Source organism: Hoplias malabaricus, chromosome 4, assembly GCF_029633855.1.
Source record: "Hoplias malabaricus isolate fHopMal1 chromosome 4, fHopMal1.hap1, whole genome shotgun sequence".
NCBI lineage: Eukaryota > Metazoa > Chordata > Actinopteri > Characiformes > Erythrinidae > Hoplias > Hoplias malabaricus.
The window spans coordinates 37,666,383-37,685,792 of NC_089803.1; the positions used below are offsets into that span (position 1 = coordinate 37,666,383).

A 19,410-nucleotide genomic window follows, 5' to 3' on the forward strand; every position below is an offset into this window, starting at 1 on the left:
ATCTATCTGTCCTGGAAGAGTGGTCCGGCTGAGGTGAAGCACTGGAAGGACATGCTGAGCCGGCCGCGCACCAACGTGGCGCAGTGGCATGCCCTCAAAGCCTGATCATGCTCATTTTAGCCCATTCCCTCCCCCCTCTCCTCTTACCTTTACCTTCAAGCCCCAGCCCCGCCCTTATGCACAAGACTGACTCGCTGCCAGACTGCAAAACACGGGTACTTTAGCCATCCACTCTAGTAACCTTTAACTTTCCACCTTTCAGCTTCTTTCCTATTTTCATCTCTTGTCTTTTCCTTTACTCTTTCCTTTTCTCTTTCTTTCTCTTCCTCTATACCTTCTAATGCTTCCTTTTATCACTCACCGAACCTTCGTTGACTCTGCTGTAATTTTGGTAACATGTTTTGTTAAGGTCTGCATATGAAATGATTTTAAGCCTTCAGTTACTTTAACCAAGTAGCTCACCTTTTATAATTCTAAGCAAATAATAAGTCTTGACTTTCAGTGTTTCTAAAGATACACTCTAACAAAAATTATATTAAGCCATTAAAAAACTGTATGCAAACTTTAATGTAATGTGTTACCAATGTTTTTCTCCTTTGTCCTCCACCTAGTCCAGTTTTCTGTTCATCTTTATGTGTGTGTATATACATAAATCCATTCTGTAGAGGTCCCACTTTCTCCTCTGTATATGCCTCCATGGTTTACATCCATCTCTCATGTTTTTTATCTTCCTCTGTTCTCCTCGCTCCTGTTTTTGTGGGTCAGTCTTCACTCTCTCATTAACTGAAGGCAAGAGCCGTTGGAGGCTCATGGGAGCTCATTTATCAGCCATCATGTGGACTATTTCAGAATTACACACAAAAGGAATTCTGGGAATTGTATTTTTTCCAGACCTTTGATGTCCCTTGTGGGGCTAAGGCCTATAGGTCAGATACTTGTTTTTTTTTTCATTGATTTCTGCCTTTTATCACCATCTTTCTCCAGTTTATAATATAATTCATCTCATTACCTTTTGTTCTTCTTCCATCTTTGTTCCATCATTCTGTTATCTCCAGTCTCTGCCCTCCTTCCTCCTCTCTTTCTCTCTCGCTATCTCTTTCTCATTCTCTCTCTCTCTTAAAGATAACTTGTCCCTCTGAGTGACTTGCCCTCTTTTCTCTCTCCCTCTCTCCTGATCTTTTTTCTGTGTGCTCTCTCTATCTTTGGCACAAAAATACTAAATTTCCCTTCTTTTCCTGGGACACTTTGTTTTCTGTGTGCTGTGGGTGACGTGATGTAGCTCCAACAGAAATATTACTTACTGAACTCTGAACCCAGTCGGGAAGAAGGAAAACACGCAATTGTAAGACTGTCCATTCCTCTGGAATATTTGAAAAAGAGATGTAAAAAATACAGAAAACTTGATGTCTTTTTATTATTTTCTTTGTAAAAATAGACATTTAATGAAACCAATCAAAATGTTCTTCCAAACTTGCCATGAAAATAGAAGCAAAATGCGAGTTTGTTGAGCCGCGCTGTGCGCCCAGTCAGGGGCTTCTGTAGTGTACGCTGCTTTGTGCTTGTGGTTTTCTTTCACTTTCTTTCACTCAATGATGGGAACACATCTCTGCAGGAATCCTTGAGATAAACAGTTCCCCCCAAAACTGCCTTTACCTGTGTGTGTGTGTGTGTGTGTGTGTGATCACTGATGTGAAAAAACTGTCAAAGTGCATGGTTACCTTCTTTTCTCTATTTTCTCTCTTTCTCTCTCTCTTTCTCTCTCTCTCTCTCTCTTTCTCTCTCTGTAGGACTCTGGGGGAATGGAGAATTGTGGTTGATCTGCAATTTTGACAATGTAATAATGAATATAATAATAATTGTTATAACAATAATATGTTTTGTATTTTAAGGGAGGGATAACTCAAGGAGGGTGCAGCAGTAAATGGAGGCTGGGCCAGAAAAGACAGCACTGATGAATATTAGAATCTCTTCCTCTTATTCTTTCTCTGGATCTTCATGTCTGTCTACCTTTGACAAATTTACATTAAGATGTTGGGTTTTCAAGCCAATAATTTGTTAAACTCTAAGGCACTCATTCCACATTGTTGTGTGAAGCTGTAGTGAATGTGTTCATCTTTTATTAGCTTGAGATACTACAAAGAACACATTTCTGAGAGATGGATTTGGTCTCTTGTTTTTGGGTCACTCCAGGCAAATCCAGACAATGTAAGAAGATCGGAGAGTTAGTTGAGACATTGACTAACAGCAAAACACTGGAACGTTTCCATGTGAGATTCTAGCAATCATTCTATATTAAACAATGCCATATTTAATGAGTGTGTTATGGCTGAATCTCAGTTATACAAGTGGGCTTTTGTAGTCTCCCAGGCCATGTTGGTGCTAAGCTGATGTTGTTGCGGAGGGGGCTGTTGCTATGGGGTCGCCAAAGGAGCAGAGGGGTAAGGGACCATTGGAAACCGAAGTCTCTCTCCTCCCTTTCAGGCCAAGGCCTCAAGATAAACTTGTTTTCCACTGGGGTATGAAAAGAATATGGACCTTTTTCCCCTTAGAAACTGCCAACACTTAATTGAAGCTGCAGGTCAAGTGCAATAATGAAATCCCTATTTGACTTACCAGCCCTTTGTCCACAGTGGAAGCCCTTTAGATAAACTATTCAGTCATGCGTTCTATTCATTCTGTCAGACTTCGTCTCAGCGTTGTGTGTGTGTGTGTGTGTGTGTGTGTGTGTGTGTGCGTGTGCACAATTAGAATACTAAACTAAATTTGCTTGTACTGTTCTGCTGCATGGAGTCTGTCTGGTCATATCCCTTGGCATATTGCGTCAGCTGGGCTGTGTGGCTTTCAGATTATAGTAAGGAAATAGAAGAGCTGCTCATGACCTAAATGCCAGGGTGGGTAAAGGCTGGGCCAAAAGCAAAATAATAATTATACCTAGACAAGACTTTTTTTTTCTTTTCAGACATAAAAGCAGATGTCAGACAGTTTGTCAGTTATATGTTACCAGATTTTAGTAAAAGAAAAGAGCAATATGGCTTCTGTGTTGTAAATTGCTGCAGGATTTCACTAGAGAGCTTAAGGCTTTGAGGAGGGCAGTGCATCTCAGTGAGGGAACTTAGGCCACATCCTGAATCTAGTCCCTGGCCTTTTGCATGTTATATCTGTTAAGTGCATATCTCCAGTATGGCTAAAAACACCCTGAACTATCTGAATCTCAGGAACTTTAGGGGGAAATAATTGTCTTTAGAGCTGTTTGTCAACATTATTTAACTGTTTTGTAGTTATCAGGACGTACCTAGCCATTGCACAAGAACCAAGATACTTAATTTTAGACCTCTTCCTTTCAGAAGTGTGGCAGACCAAAGCTAGTCTTTACACTGGGGTAAGAGACAGGAATAGACTGCCAAATAAAATCAACTCTGTTCCTGCTCTTGGGAGCTTTAAGAGACAGCTGAAAACTGGCTACTCTGCAACAATCAATAAGAATTAAGTGGTTCTTTTGATAGAGGTCGGGACTTTGTATGTGCTGTATATACAGTAGTAGTGGATAATGCATTCGTTGAGTTACTAGAGCCATAGAGCACCTCACTAAGTGCAAACATATGCCAGACATTTAGGTAGATGTTAATCCTTAGAAGGTGAGAGTTGCTATGAATGTTTTGCATATTTTTATTGTGTTGGTGAGAAAAGTCTATTTACATTCTATATTGACAGCCTTGAGTCTGCATTAATGGCATTTTCTCTCTGTCTGTCTGTTAGGATGTCAAGCAATAATGACAAGAAGGCAAAAATGTAAATATAAAAAATATAGAATAATTACTGCATGCAAAACATTTCATTACATAACATCTACTCCACAACCATACATAATTAATAGGGTATCAGTTGAAATCTTGAAATCTTGCACTTCTGACAGATTTACTCAGCTATTAGAAAATTATATGAAACATGATTTAGTTGTTGCAAACTCTTTTTGTGTAGTTGTTGTCCTCTAAGCATTAATGTGACTATAATTAATGATATATATATATATATATATATATATGTGCAGGGCTCCAATCAATCCATTACTACCATTCATGCTTAACTGTAATAATCCATGTCCATTTGAGGAACTTTTCCTCAAGTGCTTGAATTTGTTGTTTAGTATAGCCCCCCCTCGCTCCCTCCTTGTTGCTTTGGTTACTGAGCAATTAGTGAATTGTTAACGCTTCAGTTCTTGGAAGTATTAGGCTTTTTTCCAAATTAGTGCTAATAAATCATTTGAAAGCAAGAGCGTTTTCCGCCTTTTGCCGTATCATGTTCTGTGTCCTCTGTGGACAGAAGCTGGTGATGGAGCACCACTACCTATCTCATATTTCCTCTAATCTGATTCCTATAATCTTTGTCTCCATTATACCGAGATAACACAGCTGCTGAAATGATTAAACACTGCCCAGGTCTGAATGTGTGTTTTAGTGTTTTAGCTGATTAAACACTGCCACTGTGTGATTGAGAGTGTAAATGTGAAAGCTGTAATAACTGGTTAAACACTGCCTATAATGTGCTGAACTACGCAGATCTCTACTGTTTATTATTACTGCCAGGATCTGTGTGCTTATCTGCACTAAAGTAGCACTCATGTAGAACATGGCTACACTGAGAGACTGACTGTGGCTTTGCTGGATGTAAGTGTGCAGGTGTGTTAACTGACTATTTGAATATGTTAAATGGCAGTCCTACCGTGTGTATGAGTGTGTAGATGACTGTTGTGACAGTGTGTTGTGCTGGAGGTCACAGTGCATTATGCTCTTGTTAGAGTTTCTCCCTATGTGGGACCTTGGGGTCAACAGTGCAGCGATAAAAGTCAGACATAACACACACACACACACACACATGCAGAGAGAGAGAGAGAAACAGACCACTAGTATATTCATAGCATGCATCATCTCTTTAATAGAAGGCAGACCAGTTTGGGTTAGTCTTGGGTAAAAAAAGACAGACATCCAGAGAAAGAAAAAAAGAAGATTGAGTGAGTGAAAGTGATAAAAGAAACAAAGTGAAAGAGAATGGTGACAGAGCCAAAAAGAGCAGAGAGGAACATGAGAAAGCATGATGAAGCTGAGAGGGCACCAAAAAAGATGGACAGAGCAGTGCGAATAGAGTGAATAAGACCACATTTCTCTGTTTTTCACTGGGTTGCATCATGTAGCAGGTTGGTGGAGCTGCTGTAAAGAGTAGGTCGAGTTTATCTTAGCAGCTGTCAGCTGAAATTTACCGTCAAATAGCAGCATGACGAGAGCAGAGCATAGGACAGCACATCCATGAGAACCTGACAGCACTCCACACTGCACTGAGCCCACATGTTTATTCACAGACTTTCCCCCACAACTTCAGATAAATCAAGCATTATTAGCAGTAAAGGTCAGCACAGTTAGCGGTGGGAATATCTGAATATTGTGCAAAGCTCTGATATGGCCTGTTTGCAGTGGTCTTACCCCTTAAACTCCACACGCTAGGACCAGCATCAGATACCACCCTCGCTTTATATTTCTCTCAATCTGCAGCTTATAGAGCTTATCACTGCTTCACTCCCAGCAGACCCAGCTCATGTCTCTGCTCTGTCTCTCTGGGATGGGCTCTGTAATCCACTGCCGAAGGGAGAGAGAGGCTAATGGAGTGCAGTTTAACCCAGTGGTGGCAAGCCCAGTGTGTACGAATGTGTGTGCCGTTTGTCCAGTCAGTAAGACTGAGTGTGTCCCATCAGGTGACTGAAGCACTGAAGGGCTCTTGGAAGAAGTTATCGGTCTTGATCTCTCTCTCTCTCTCTCTCTCTCTCTCTCTCTCTTTCTCAGTGTGTGTCATTCTGGTTTCAGCCTCCGTCTGCTTTCCTCTTTAATTGTTTAAAGCGCTGGCCCCCTGGGCCCGCTGGACCACTCCCAGTCAGGGTTCCTGTGCACATTACTCTGAATGAACATAAATAACTACAATAACAGTAATAATACCCATTCATTTATTTATGTTTACATTTGACTGTTGGTCTGTGTATAACTGTACATGTGTGATACAGTAGTTGTTCTTATATTGAATTTGTTTTTTTATTGTTTTGTTTTGTTTTTTGTTTTTTGGAAATACTTTGAAAAAGGGGGAGCTCTATAGGGCCCCCAAAATATCTTTTAAAAATACTTTCCTGTAAATAACTGTTGCTATCAAATATAGTTGTACAAAGATGTTTTCATTTAACACTTGTAACAATGAGGAAATGACTGACTGGTGGTTAATGAAAATAATGAAGATGGTATGCCCTTCTTGAATAAGGGCTTTTGATGTCCACTGTATTTTCACTGGAGGAGAGGTTGGGGGGAGCAAGCGAACAGGGACACAAGTGAGAGGAAGCGAGGTGTTGCCCATCCATTAATAACATGCTGTGACATAACACACAGCTTTAAATTCGCTAGGATTCCTCTGCATGAGCAGAACAACGTTCATTATGAGTATTAAAGTAATAGCTTTGAGTCTGCACTGGCAGTGAGAGCAAGATGTGTGAAAGGGGTTTTGGCACGATGCTTTAAATACTGACGATGGAGAACAGAAGCACACTCAGAGGCACTGAAGTACAGGAGAACACTCTGAATTCTGATGACTCTGAAATTCATATCTGTTTTTAAAAGGGACGGGTTATACCCATTTTTCCTCAATTTAAACAGTTTTGTCGGGTCTTCATGAAATAGCTGTGACATAATTTGTTCAAAATTCCACAAAGACCAAACAATACAGACTTTTTCTTACCCTGTCTAAACCGCCCTGTACAGAATTACTCTCTTCAGTGCCTGTTGACAATGAGCTTCTGTTTATTCCAAATGCAAGATGCCCTGGAGTGAAGAGTGCGGTGCAGAAGCTCTAGTTTTTAGTCATTTTTATTTTACTTTGTTGTCTTTCTTCCCCAGTTCTTGTTTTCTCCATATTTAATGAGTACATTTATTTCTCTGCCCTGGCTGTGTTTGTTTTGCACAGTTTTACCTCATCTTTATGATCTCACATAAATGCATGTCCAGCGCATGATTGGAGAGAATCAGACGAGGAGGCGGGACAACTTTGAAGTGCTTGCGCTCTATGTAAGGGTATTTTTAACCCCTATAGTTTGTTTGCTCTTGTCCGATTCAATTCAAGTCATAAATCAAAGCACACCAAAATGCATCACAACAAACCATGTGAGAATGTTCTCTTTGCTTATTGGTCAGATCTGTATGGGGCAGGAACAAGAAAGTTCGTACAGGAAGAAGCTTCTGTGTATGGGAGGTAAATCCTGCCAAAATTAAAACTGAACTGAAAACAATAAAAATGCAAATACCGTTTTGCCATTTTGCTTTCCAAACTTGTGCGCAAATATCTGTGACCAGGGCTCTGCCATCGCCGAGGCATCACCCAGCAGCTCTGTAAGGGGTCACAAGCAGGAGGGGAGCCCTGCCCACTGCTAATCATTTAATTTGCATGTTGTTCAGCCTGAATATGAAATGGCAAAGTGGAAAATGAAAAAGAAATCGGCAGTAGGTGGTGCTTTTTGTTTTCATTTTCTATTTGTCAGTGAAAACGCCTACAGAGCTTTCTATAAGAGCTACTCTTATTATCCAGTTGTTCAAGAAAAAGCAAAGCCTAAGTGTTGTTTGAATTTGGATTCCTCATTAGATTTTTCATTTTAGATATGACTAGGAAATACCAGCATAATTTTGAAAATGAAATTGCAAAAAGCTTTTTAAATTTTAATTTTGTCAGTGCTGACCCATGCTTGAGTGAAATTGCAAAATAAGTTATTTTATTGCATTTTTAATTTTGTCAGCTTTGGGAGAAGAAATGGCAAAAGGGTATTTGCATTTTCAATTTATTGTTTTCATTTAAATTTTAATTTTGGTAGGATTTACCTCCCATACCTGTGTTGTGAAGTCACGTAACTGGCCACGTGAGCCGGCTAACTCAAACCTGATATTTTGGTCAGACCAAGACCACCTCCTCTCAAGGGTCTCAGTGCAGTTGTTTTGGTCTGCATCCGAGTGCAATTACTGTGTTCACGCCCTAAGACACAGCACAAAATCAGAACAACTCATTTTCAGACTTAGGCAGGTCACTGAAACCTGACCTACTTTCATGGATTGCTAGAAGAGAAAAGCGACACAGCTGCTTTGGTCTTTGCTGTGATCAAGCAGCAGCTTATGTTGGTCACAACACTTACCACCTCCATTAAGGATTTGAGTGATTGGATCCTAATGCTGAGTCTCATTGAACCCCATTCTGTCCTTAGTGCTGTCTGCACAATTTAAGCTGTACATGACGTTATATTTTTACTTTAATGTTTCATGTACTGCGCTGCAAGGTGACTTATGTTCAGTTGGACTCAAATTTTCCAACAACTAGGTCAAATATGTCATAATTTACTGTGGTAACGATAACTACACACACATACACGTTGTATTTTGTTCAGTATGAGTAGGACATTCCCCTCTGTGTCTCCCATATGTTGTTCCCCAGTGTGATTAGCCAGACCTATTAATGTCATCTTCCTACCCCCTGCTGTCCACCTTTCTGTACATCGCTGCATACAATTTTGTCCTGTCTTTCCTCAAATCCTTTCTTTCTTTGTCTTTTTCTGCCCTTGTTCTCAGACATTTCCTCCCATAGAGAGCTTGCAGCACTGCTTGTGAGGCCAGAGTAATAAAATTTATGGACTATATTATGCACTGCTGCTTCCTCAGAGGATTCACTCTGTGAATCCCCCCCTAGTCCCTAACCCTCATTACAACCCAAAAACTCTTCCTGAAATTTGCCATAAACCAAAGAGCTGCTGGATAATTCTGAAAGTGCTCTTTCAAAACCATTTTATGGCAGAAAAAAAATTCTATTTATTCTCCATTTGCCGTTAATTTACACACCCGATTTTACCATATGAATAGATGTTCATGGTGGGGAAAGAGCACTGAAAGACAGAATGCATTTTTAAAGACTCTTCAATCCTGGAATAACAGCAAAATATAGAATTCAAAATGAGAGTGAAGATGCAAATTAAAAAAAAAAAGATCATAGAGTCGTCCAACTGTATAAATAACAAGATTGGTATTATCATTTTTACTGGAAATTAAATGGGTAATTACTGCTCTGCTTCTCTTGTGTCCTCTCTCGGTTTCTCCACCTCCTGAAGAAGAGTGCTTTGACTTTTCAGCGCTCACATGTGACGTGTACAATCTGATTCCATGTATTTATTTCTGTATTTTTGCCAACTTTGTATAGTGTAAAAAATATATAAATATATGACAAATGAGAGTACTGTATAGATTTTAGCTGCCAATCAATGGCACACAGTATCTAATTGGTAGAGTAAAACAGTCCGCTGTGTAGAAGCATTCTAAAGCCAGTTATTGAGATCATGCTTTCTGTAGAACCTTACGATGCCACACTTCCTTTTTTATTCTGCCTTTCCTTTCATTGTTATCCTTTGGTTTTATAAATGATTGGGTGGCATCAAAAGGTCCGTGTTGTTTATTGTTTATTACTTTGTATGACTTGTTTGTTGTTTATTTGTCTGTTAGTTGATAAACACAGTGAGGTTCAGGCACCCAGGAGAGTGCATGGGAATGCAGAGTGGAACTGTGGGAGTGTGAGTGAGGGAGTGAATGAGTGAGTATGTCTTAGCATGTTTGTCCATGCTATAGTTTGTCCTCTAGTGTGTAGTGGTGCTGTTCCCCTGAAGAGTCCTCTAGCGTTCCCCCGATGTACGTGCTGTATATGTCGTGTGTTTAATGTCATTATGTGGATGAAGCGCTGCATAATGTCTGCCCTCATCTCTCCCTTATACATCTGTTTTGCTCTTTGTAACAAAATGATTCTCTTAAACACCCAATTATATAAAGTGAAGTGACAAAACAAAGGATCCAAAGGAATGAGACCAGATTTTTTTTTCCATTATAAAAAAACAGAAAGCTTTAGAATGTAGAAAGTTTTAAACACAAAGTTACCCGAAGTATAATGAAGCAGAAATATTGAAGATTCTGCACTGTTTCTAGGTCACTGCTCTGATGGAAGCAAATTTGTTGAAACTTGCGTTTAGACTCAGGTGAATTTGATCGATTCATCAGAGGCTTGAACCAGTGGAGTTCATGCCGCACAGTCACTGCAGCAGAAAGGACACAAAGAAATGGAAATAGAAATAAATAAGAATATAATGCAAAGTACCAGCATGTTCGGACTTGGTCACATACTCGTGGCCCACGAAGCAGGTCCCAAACCTTTCCAAATATGTGAGTGTCGCCTGCTGTTTTACTGTTTAAAAGAAGAACTGTAAACATCTCCCAATCATCCAGTAATATCATAGGTGTGCTTTGTAAAGTCTTTTCAAATTTACACTGGTAAGTTGGTAAGTTTTTTTTTTGTCGTTGTCAGAACAAAGTCTTAACACTCCATTTGCACTGGACCAATTCCATTTCTCACCTTGGACCAATGTGATTGGTCCAGCCATTGTGGCATTTGCATTATGGATGAAACAAATAGATATTCTCCAGGGTTCTGGATTCTTATTGTCATGCTACTCCAGAAAAGACCATGCTAGTTTCTGGCTGTGTAGATCTGTGTAGCCTTGTAGTTGTGAGTGTGTGTGTATATGTGTGTGCATGTGTTTAATGAACTGTGAGCGTAGTTCTGGGTTGATGCATATCGTACGCCTCAGTACTTTAACAGCACTCCACACCTATCCACACTTCCCAAATCTTCGAACATTCCATGAAAACTCCTGAAGGAATTTTGCAGGGTGGATCTATTTCATTTAGGAGCATATCACCTTAGAAGTACTATTTTATCATGAAAAACTCCAAACATGCCTTGTAACTGCTGTGCCAACTGCTATGTTTGTTTGTTTGTTTGTTTTTTGGTGGAGAATGGGGGGGAGGGCGGTGTGGGTCTGGTCAAGAGTGTGGTCAGAGTTTGAGGCGTGTGTATGCTCACTCAGTTGTACTAAGGATAAGCATTCCCGTTTTTTTTTTCTGCCTCTCCTGTTTCTTTGGCCGAGCAGACTGTGATTTCATTCGTTGATATATGTTTTCCTGTCTGCCTCCACCCCTCTGTGTGTTTGGGTGTGTGGGGTGGGTGGAGCTATGGAGCTGAGCTCTTAATATGTTCTATGACAAAATAAAAAAAACTAATTTGTACACCTTGAATTACTGTTTTTATTTCACTTGAACTTCAGTTTAAAATGAATGTTAACAAATGGGTTTGTGTGTGTGTATAGAGTGTATGTATGTATCGCGGTGGGTCCGGAGCCTGCATGGAATCATTGGGCGCAAGGCAGGAATACATCTTGAAGGGGGCGCCATTCCTTCACAGGGCAACACACACATTCACTCACACCTAGTGGGAGTCAACAATCCACCTACCAACTTGTGTTTTTGAACTGTGAGAAGAAACCCATGCGGACACAGGGAGAACACACCAAACTCCTCACCGACAGTCACTCCGACTTGAACCCACAGTCTCCAGGTCTCTCGAGCTGTGTGACTGCGACACTACCTGCTGCACCACTGTGCCACCCTAGTTAACATTTATTTTAAACTTTAAAAATATGCAGAAACAAATATTAATCGGCTATTAAACTCCTTGATATTACAAAAACTAAACAAAAACATGACGTCCCTATATAACCCCAAAACTGTGAACATGGGGAGCTGTGGTGCAAGCAGAGTGCTCCTCAGTGAGTCCCCACGCAGTGTCTTGCAGACATCACAATATACATCCAACTTGTGTTTTCACCTTGGGATATTTTTAAGCCCTCATTAATATTTCTTATTGTAGGTTAAATGAGGAATCTGTAATATATTTACCGTAGTCAATTATAAATGTCCAGGGTGTGACATCATAGATTAAGGAAACAGGCTAAGCACATGTGTCTCTGCTGAAACTAGTATATTCTCTTTGAGGAGTGCCCATTCTGGTGCAAAGCTCTATTGGATATTCAGCCTGACGGCCCACCCTCCAATCAGAACCCATCGTGTTGCCAGTACACGCAGTATTTTACACAAATATGTAGTCCTTCAGCAGTGAAGTGACCAAGCAGGAAAACTTATGCGCCAAAAAAAACTTACACAACTCATCAGGTTTTTGACCTGGAATAAACATCCCCCCAGAAACCTTAAAGGGTCTACTTTTCAAATATATGGAGAAATATATTTTTACCTGGTTGTTACAGAAAGATAAGTAAAAAGAGGCACATCTCTCTCTAAAACTAAGACAGTGGACCTTGATCACTCACCCATTCCTATTCGTAGGATAATAGCATGCTAATCTGGCCGCTCTTATTGGAGGATCACAATTTGTGAAATTTGTTATTTTAGTCATATAAACAAAAGCACAGCACTTTTCAGCTGCCTGAGGGGAGCGGCTTTATTTTGTGATGAGTAAGTGAAATATATTTGACTTGTTTTCTGCAGGATATTTGGCATTGTTTAGCTTCAGTGCTACTCTAGTTCAGTGCCATATTTTAGCGGAATATGAAAAGCTGATGGTTAATGTATTGTAATTGCGCAGATCTCAGCGGATATGTGAAAAATGCTTGTAGTAAAGTTAGGGTGCTTTTTGCTGCTTTTTAGCAGTCATCTGAAGCTCATATTTGTAGCTTTGTTGCTTCAGAGCAGTTGCTTAATAACTAAAATATCACCATTTACAAACAAACGATCACACCTATCTCATGAATAGTCAATGTGTGAGCCACAGGTATAGAGAAAAACTGCCACATCAGATTCATGGCAGTACAGAAGAAAAACTAATTAAAATATTAGAAATAAAGCTTTAAACACCAGTGTATAGATAACACTATACACTGTAGATAACACTATACATTTAATGAAATTATTAATTAAAAGTTAATTTAAACAAAAAAACTGATGAATGACATACAGACTTCTCTCACATTATTGTTGCTCTCACATATTGTTTGTGCTGAATATTAACATGTGTAGCTTTTTGGGAACAAAGTTTTTAGGTAGGTGAAATTTGTTAAAATGTCAAGGCATGTCAGATCAGTTCAGACCCCAGGGAGTTAAATTCTACCAGACGTCAAAACCTCAGTGTCCTTCTAAAAACTTCTATTAGCAGAGAGTAAAATGAGAAATTACTGGCCATGTGTTTGAAAGATGGAGATCCAGAGATTTGTATTTGTAAAGAGAACACAAACTCTGCATTATTTTTGTAACGCTTTATTGGAGGCAGTCCCTGTTTGTTTCTAATTTGGACTTTAAATAATATTACAAGAGACAATTTGTTTTTGTTTTTTTATATATTTTTGAAGTAAAATACGTGCGAATGAAATTCAAATAAAAATTATTATATAGTGTGTATTTATATATATATATATATATACACATATGTCACCAGAAACAAACTACACTCATTTGGGACCAGACAGAGGCCATGTCCTCTCAAGGGTCTCAGTGCAGTTGTTTTGGTCCTCATTTGAGTGTGATTACTTCTTTTACACCTGCCCAAGCGAACCGCACCAAGGGTGAAAATTAACCAGAGTTTGATTTAACTGGACTAAAAAGTGCAGGTGTAAAAACACCCTAAGGCCACTATTCTCAACACTTAGTGTTGGCTAGAGTCCTAATACCTTCCAACATTGGAATTATGTTCTCTGAAGGGTTGGAGATCCATCCAAACTTATGGGATGAATTAGATTGTGACTTACAAATCTTACATTGTCATGCATAAAAATAACAATGTATGACTTCTATTGGTTAAAATGTAGAGTTGATTTATTCGATTGGGATTTCTATGTGCATAGAGCACAGTATTGAATAATTTGCACAGTTAATACAATGCCCTGCATCATTCTGCAGAGTAATGTATTTGAATCAATTGGTCATGCTCAGTCAATATTAAAAGGGAGCATGTTATTCATTTCAGCGTGGCTCATTCATTTGTTCCAGGGAGCTGCTCCCTCTCTGCATGCAAGTGCCTCACATTTAATGTCAACAAATGGCTTCTGCAATCAGTGTGTTGTGTGGTGTGTATGTTTGTGTTTTTGTAAGTATTAAAATCAGCAAATGACCAAGCAGCAGGTCCTGGACCTGTCCAGCTGAGAGCTGTCATTACGGCGGCCCACAGAGACTGAAGAAACATGGAAATTGCAAATGAATATTTAACAGCTGTGCAGTATAGAAAACAGCGGAGAAGAGAGCAGTGAGTTGCAGACACAATCTCATACACACGGTTCCAAAGTCCAGAATCAACCAAATCGACCGAAGATGATGGATGATAGTAACATTGTGAGTAGTTATGTAAAGTACACAATTTATCATTTAATAGCCTTTTGTTAAAAAAACTTAAATTTAATTTTAAATAAAATTTTAGGGAACGTGTGTGTGTGTTTTACGTTTACTTTTTGCACAGTGTCCCAAATGTGTGTGTGGCCTTCATGGTCTTTCCTTTTTCAGTAGAGAAGAGCAGGATGGCATGCAGTGATTTTCACTACATACAGAATCCCAGCTGGCCAATATTGGTTTTGGGCCTTGCATATAGAGATCAATTCAGATTCTCTTAACCTTTTAATGATAGTACATACTTTAAATGAAGAAACCCTGAGGTTCTTTGGTTTCCTTACTTGCCCATCTTTGTTTGCCATCCCAAGTTTTTTTCAAATGTGTTATTGGCTTTAATTTCAAAATTTTGGTCATTTCTACCAGGTTGGTCATGTGTTTCTATTTTTGTCTTGCTGCTTATCTGATGATCTGATTATCTGTCCTTTCAAATCTGTCTTTACTGTTATCTTTACAACAAAGATAAATATAAACTGTGATTCTGAGTGTGTTGGCTAGTGTACATATACACACACAATGCCAGGTTCCTAGGGTCAGGGTCCGAGTTGATGTCCTTCCCTGAACTGCAGCAGACGGCCCAAATCCCACCCAGCACGGCGGGAGCCCCCACTTACATCACACGATTCTATTATTAGACACACTCCAAACACACCTTTATACCCACCCCCGCCTCCATTTCACTCCTCCCTCTATCCTGTCCTCCCTGTGTTTCTCTGGCAGAATAATACAGTCATTTAGTCACTCTCTGTCTCTCTCTCACACACACACCTCTTCTTTCTCCTCCTCTGTTCTTTTTCCCATTATTCAGATCTCCTCCTCAAAAGCACAGCTCTTTAGGCTCAGTGCTTACAGCCAGACTCTGGAGTGAAGGCACGAGACTCCAATTCCTTTTTCCACAGCCAGAGCCCAGAAACCTGCACCACATTCTCTCTCTCTCTCTCTCTCTCTACAGATTGGATGAAAAGAAGCAAATGTTCTCTGTTTTGGCATCATATGTGTTGCAAATGAGCAGAATGGCAAGAGAACTGAGAAACTGAAACACACAAAGACACGTGTTTTCATGTATTTTGGGTCTGTTACATAGAGTGGCATTCAGTTTATTATGTAGAGATTTCCTCTTACCTTAGAAATAAATGATCAGGCATGCACACAGACATCCCCCACTCTTTTTTTTATAATTATTTTTTAATAATGTTAAGTGCTGTGGTTAATTTTGTGATAAACATTGTCAGAGATTGCACAAACACTGTCATTACCGGTCTGTCTGATGCCGCAGGTCAGAGGAGAAGTGTATAGCAGTGGTTCGGCCTAGTGCTCAGCACTGCATGAGTGCTATCCGGAAGAGGAGGAGGAGGAGGGAGGGGCAAGGCGGGAGCTTGTGCACGCTGCGTATCAGATCGGGACAGAATTCTCACAAGAGCTCAAATAAATGCCCTCAGATTTTAAAACACTTTTGGGGGACTGTTGACAGAGAGGGTTGTTTTATTTCTAAATATTGATGAATGAAGCAAAAAAAAAATTGGGCTCTAGCAGAAAGAGCACTTTTCTCATCCAGGGCAAAAGGGCAGGTGCTTGAGCACCACTAGGGGGCTATCTGTGCACATGCCTGTGAATATGTCCCACTAGCCTACCCTAACCTTAACCACAACCTTACTTTAAATTCAGAACAGGTCTTCACATTTAAAGTATGATATACATTGTGTGGACCAGCGTGTGATTCCCCAAGAGAAGAGAAATCCCACAGTGTGAGTATCACTCACACACACACACACCCTTACTTACAAGTGGCAGGCTTATAGGACCAATGGCAAAGAGGGAGAGCAGGAGGTGGACGTGACAGAACGAATACCTGTTTTATTTATTATATACAGAGAAAGAAAGGGAGTCGATAAAATTATCGTAGTGCAATGAAGTCAATGTATTTTATTGCATTTGCATTCTCATTAATGACACAATTAATAACGTCACTAACCAGCTTCTAATAAGGTCACTGTTGTTGTTCATTAATCTTACTTGGAAAATGCATTTTGCTTTGAAGTTAGTTGAATTATGTACAATGCTTGCACACAATTAAATGTAGTTATCCGTGTAAAAGAATAATTTACACACTTTATGATTATTTTGCCCAAATCTTATAAAACATTGTAATACTTTAAAATTCATATTCACTGAATAAATGGTCTTTAAATTTCACACAGTTAAAAACTGGATCCAAGTAAAATTAAAGTAAGAGAACTAGCAAGAACAAGAGGAAAGGTTCTGTATTTACAGAAGTGGCCTTGTCTGTTGAGGAATTACAGAGGGAGGAGAAAAAGAAAGACAAATATTTGATGCTGAAATCCACACTGGAGGGAGTCTGGAGAAAAGAAAAGAAAGGGAGTGTAAGAAAAGCTAATAGGGAAGGAAGAGAGCAAGAGAGAGAGAGGGACTGAGAGAGAGCAGGAGGTGGATGTGACAGGATGAATAACCAGTTTATTGTGTCTGACTGGCTCTGGGCTAAACAAACAGACGCAGGATGATTGATTTAGGATGACAGGTGTGTGCTCAAACTGGAGCTCAAACGCACACACACATGCCAAAGATAAAACAGGGCATACATCAAGAGAAAAAAAAAGGCGAGAGATTGATTTGAGTCTAGCAGCGTAATAGAATTTTAACTTTAAAATGGTTATTCAAAGCCTTGAAGACCCACTACGCCCTCTGATTTTTCCACCAGCTTGTGGAAACCTTCTCACGCATACATAGCCTCTCTGAATAACCAAGTGCCTCATGGGAAATGTAGTTCCTGCACTCCTGAGTTCTGAGTTCAGATCCCCTTGAGAGGAACTCCACTTGACCTCATTTAGTGTCCCCCTTCAGGGTTACAGACAGAGCCATTGTCTCTTTGTGACATCCCAGAGAGGCTTTGTGAGCAGCTGGAGTGAGAGACATTTTGTTTGAGTCATCATGGAATAGAGTACACCTCAGTTAATGTGGGAGAGCTAGAGGGAACACGCTTAGAAACCATTGTCACCTTCGGTTACCATCAGCCAGATCTCTACTTACCAGCTGGAAAATAGCACTGTCCATTACACAGGCAGAGAGCCAAGAATCAGATCACTGTCAACACAAGCACAACACGTTTCATCTTAGGCACCATAAACAATGTTTTCATGTTGAGTGTCTTTTCCCCATAGACATCAATCCCTTTAAATATAATATGAAACTCTAGTATACAAACACTGTAGTATAAAAAAAAGGTTTCCAAAAAACTTGTCCACTATTTCTGTACTGACATTAAAATCGCATGGCTGGGTACAACAACAGAGCTTATGGGTGCTGGGTTTAAAAGCATTTGGGACAATTTTGCACAGTGTAAAGTCTATGCATTTATCCTGCCAAAATTAATCTGTACATTTTCTCACTGGCTTATTATCTAAACTGGTTCATTCAAAACTACAAACACACTGTAGCTCAATTACAATGTAAATGTATAACCAGGTGCATTTTAAACTACCCCTGACTATGGTCTTCTCAGCCCTCTTGATCAGAAAGCTGTACCCCTTCATCTGTGACCGGTCCTAGGCTGGAGCCTGTACTGCCAGGAATTATGGGACCTCTGCTAAATCAGCATAGATGACTCTCTTGAGTATCCCTTTGAACAGCAAAATGAGAAATAGGAACACCCTACGGCCTTCTCATTAGTATGTGCCTGTGAAGACCACAAGGTCATAGGGTGCCCCTTTCCTCTGTCAAATAGAGAGGGCTTTCTATATGAACATCTGAATTATCAAACACTTTCAAATTATTTTCTATACGATAGCACACTGTTAAGAGAGGATCTAGTCGTTTAGAAACTAATTTTAGCAAGTCTGGAAATATCCATCGACTTGTGTTTCAGGACACTTTCTTAAATTCTGAGTTGTAACACGGAATTTCAGAGTGATTTTAAGGCCTCTTTAATCCCCTATGTAGCAAGTCTCTTGTTGAGATTAATGTTAGTTAACATTATCAATGGCTGCTGAAACACTGAAAATGACACTGGATTATCAAATAAATAAATAAATAAATAGCATGATTTTTGAGATGAGAATGACTCAATTACAGGAACACTATGTAATATTATTACCTAAAATTACAGCTTCAAAATCATTGTAATGCTTCACTGATCTGCCACAGGGGGAATAGAGCCTCTGCCTTTGCTACTCCAGGCTCAGAAACTGCACTATGTATCTTCTGGAGGAGGGTAGGAAACCACCCCTGCTCCCTCCACACCTTATTGATTTCAGTACAGACCCAGGATCAAACACCACAAATCTTACCTAGTGTTCCTTTTAATTGATTGATTCTTGCATTTTCACCACTATGTAGTAAATAAAGTAAGTCAGTTAGATTAGGACAATCAGTTATTGATCAGCGACTCTATTTTTGCTAAAAGCTACTGAGGAAGCCATCAAGATTGACCCAGACTCTAAGGTGCTAAGGTGAACTGAGGACAATGACCTTGGGGCTGGCTGTAGGTCCTTTAGCAATACCTCAGGCATCCTCCAGGCCTCAAGCTGTGGAAATGGAAAGAGCCAGCACTGTAGACTACCACTCTATTGATTCTGTTTTGAAAGTGCCAGTCTGTCTGCCAATTTAACAAGGCTAATTCTGTGCCTTCATTATTCCAACACTTGCATGATGGGAAACTGCTGATGAATAGACTTGTCACTGTCATCAGGACTTTGCTACAGTACATGCATAATTCAGCATTGGTCAAGCTTGTTTCAGCATTGTCAAACTGACAGACAAATGAAAAATATCTTTGCTGCCATTGATGATTATCATATCCAGGAGATTCCTGAATAATCTTTATAAAGATGCTGACAGAAAATCATTGCTCTGTTAATCAGGAAGGCTGGAACTTTTGGAGTGGATGTGTCTCAGGCGGCTTATCAAGCTTGCAGTAGATCAGCTAGAGGACGATGGCATATCGAGCTTGCAGTAGATCAGCCAGGGGACGGCAAGTGTGAGGAGGTGTTGCAGGAGGGTGAGGTGTAGATTGGTGGCTTACCTCTAGTGTTTTAGGTCAATACGTCCTCAACACTCCATTCAAAACTCATAA

The 19,410-nt window shown here is 39.8% G+C and overlaps 1 protein-coding gene across 2 annotated transcripts in view; it reads left to right on the top strand.

Annotated features, from left to right (window-relative positions):
- syt7a (synaptotagmin VIIa) overlaps nucleotides 1-4,066 on the top strand; it is a 140,197-nt gene extending 136,131 nt beyond the window's left edge. For both annotated transcript variants that reach the window (XM_066667277.1, XM_066667276.1), the window contains one exon: nucleotides 1-4,066. In XM_066667277.1, coding sequence (XP_066523374.1) covers nucleotides 1-105 — 105 coding nt within the window. In that variant the 3' untranslated portion in view covers nucleotides 106-4,066.
- Nucleotides 4,067-19,410: the final 15,344 nt, after the last annotated feature.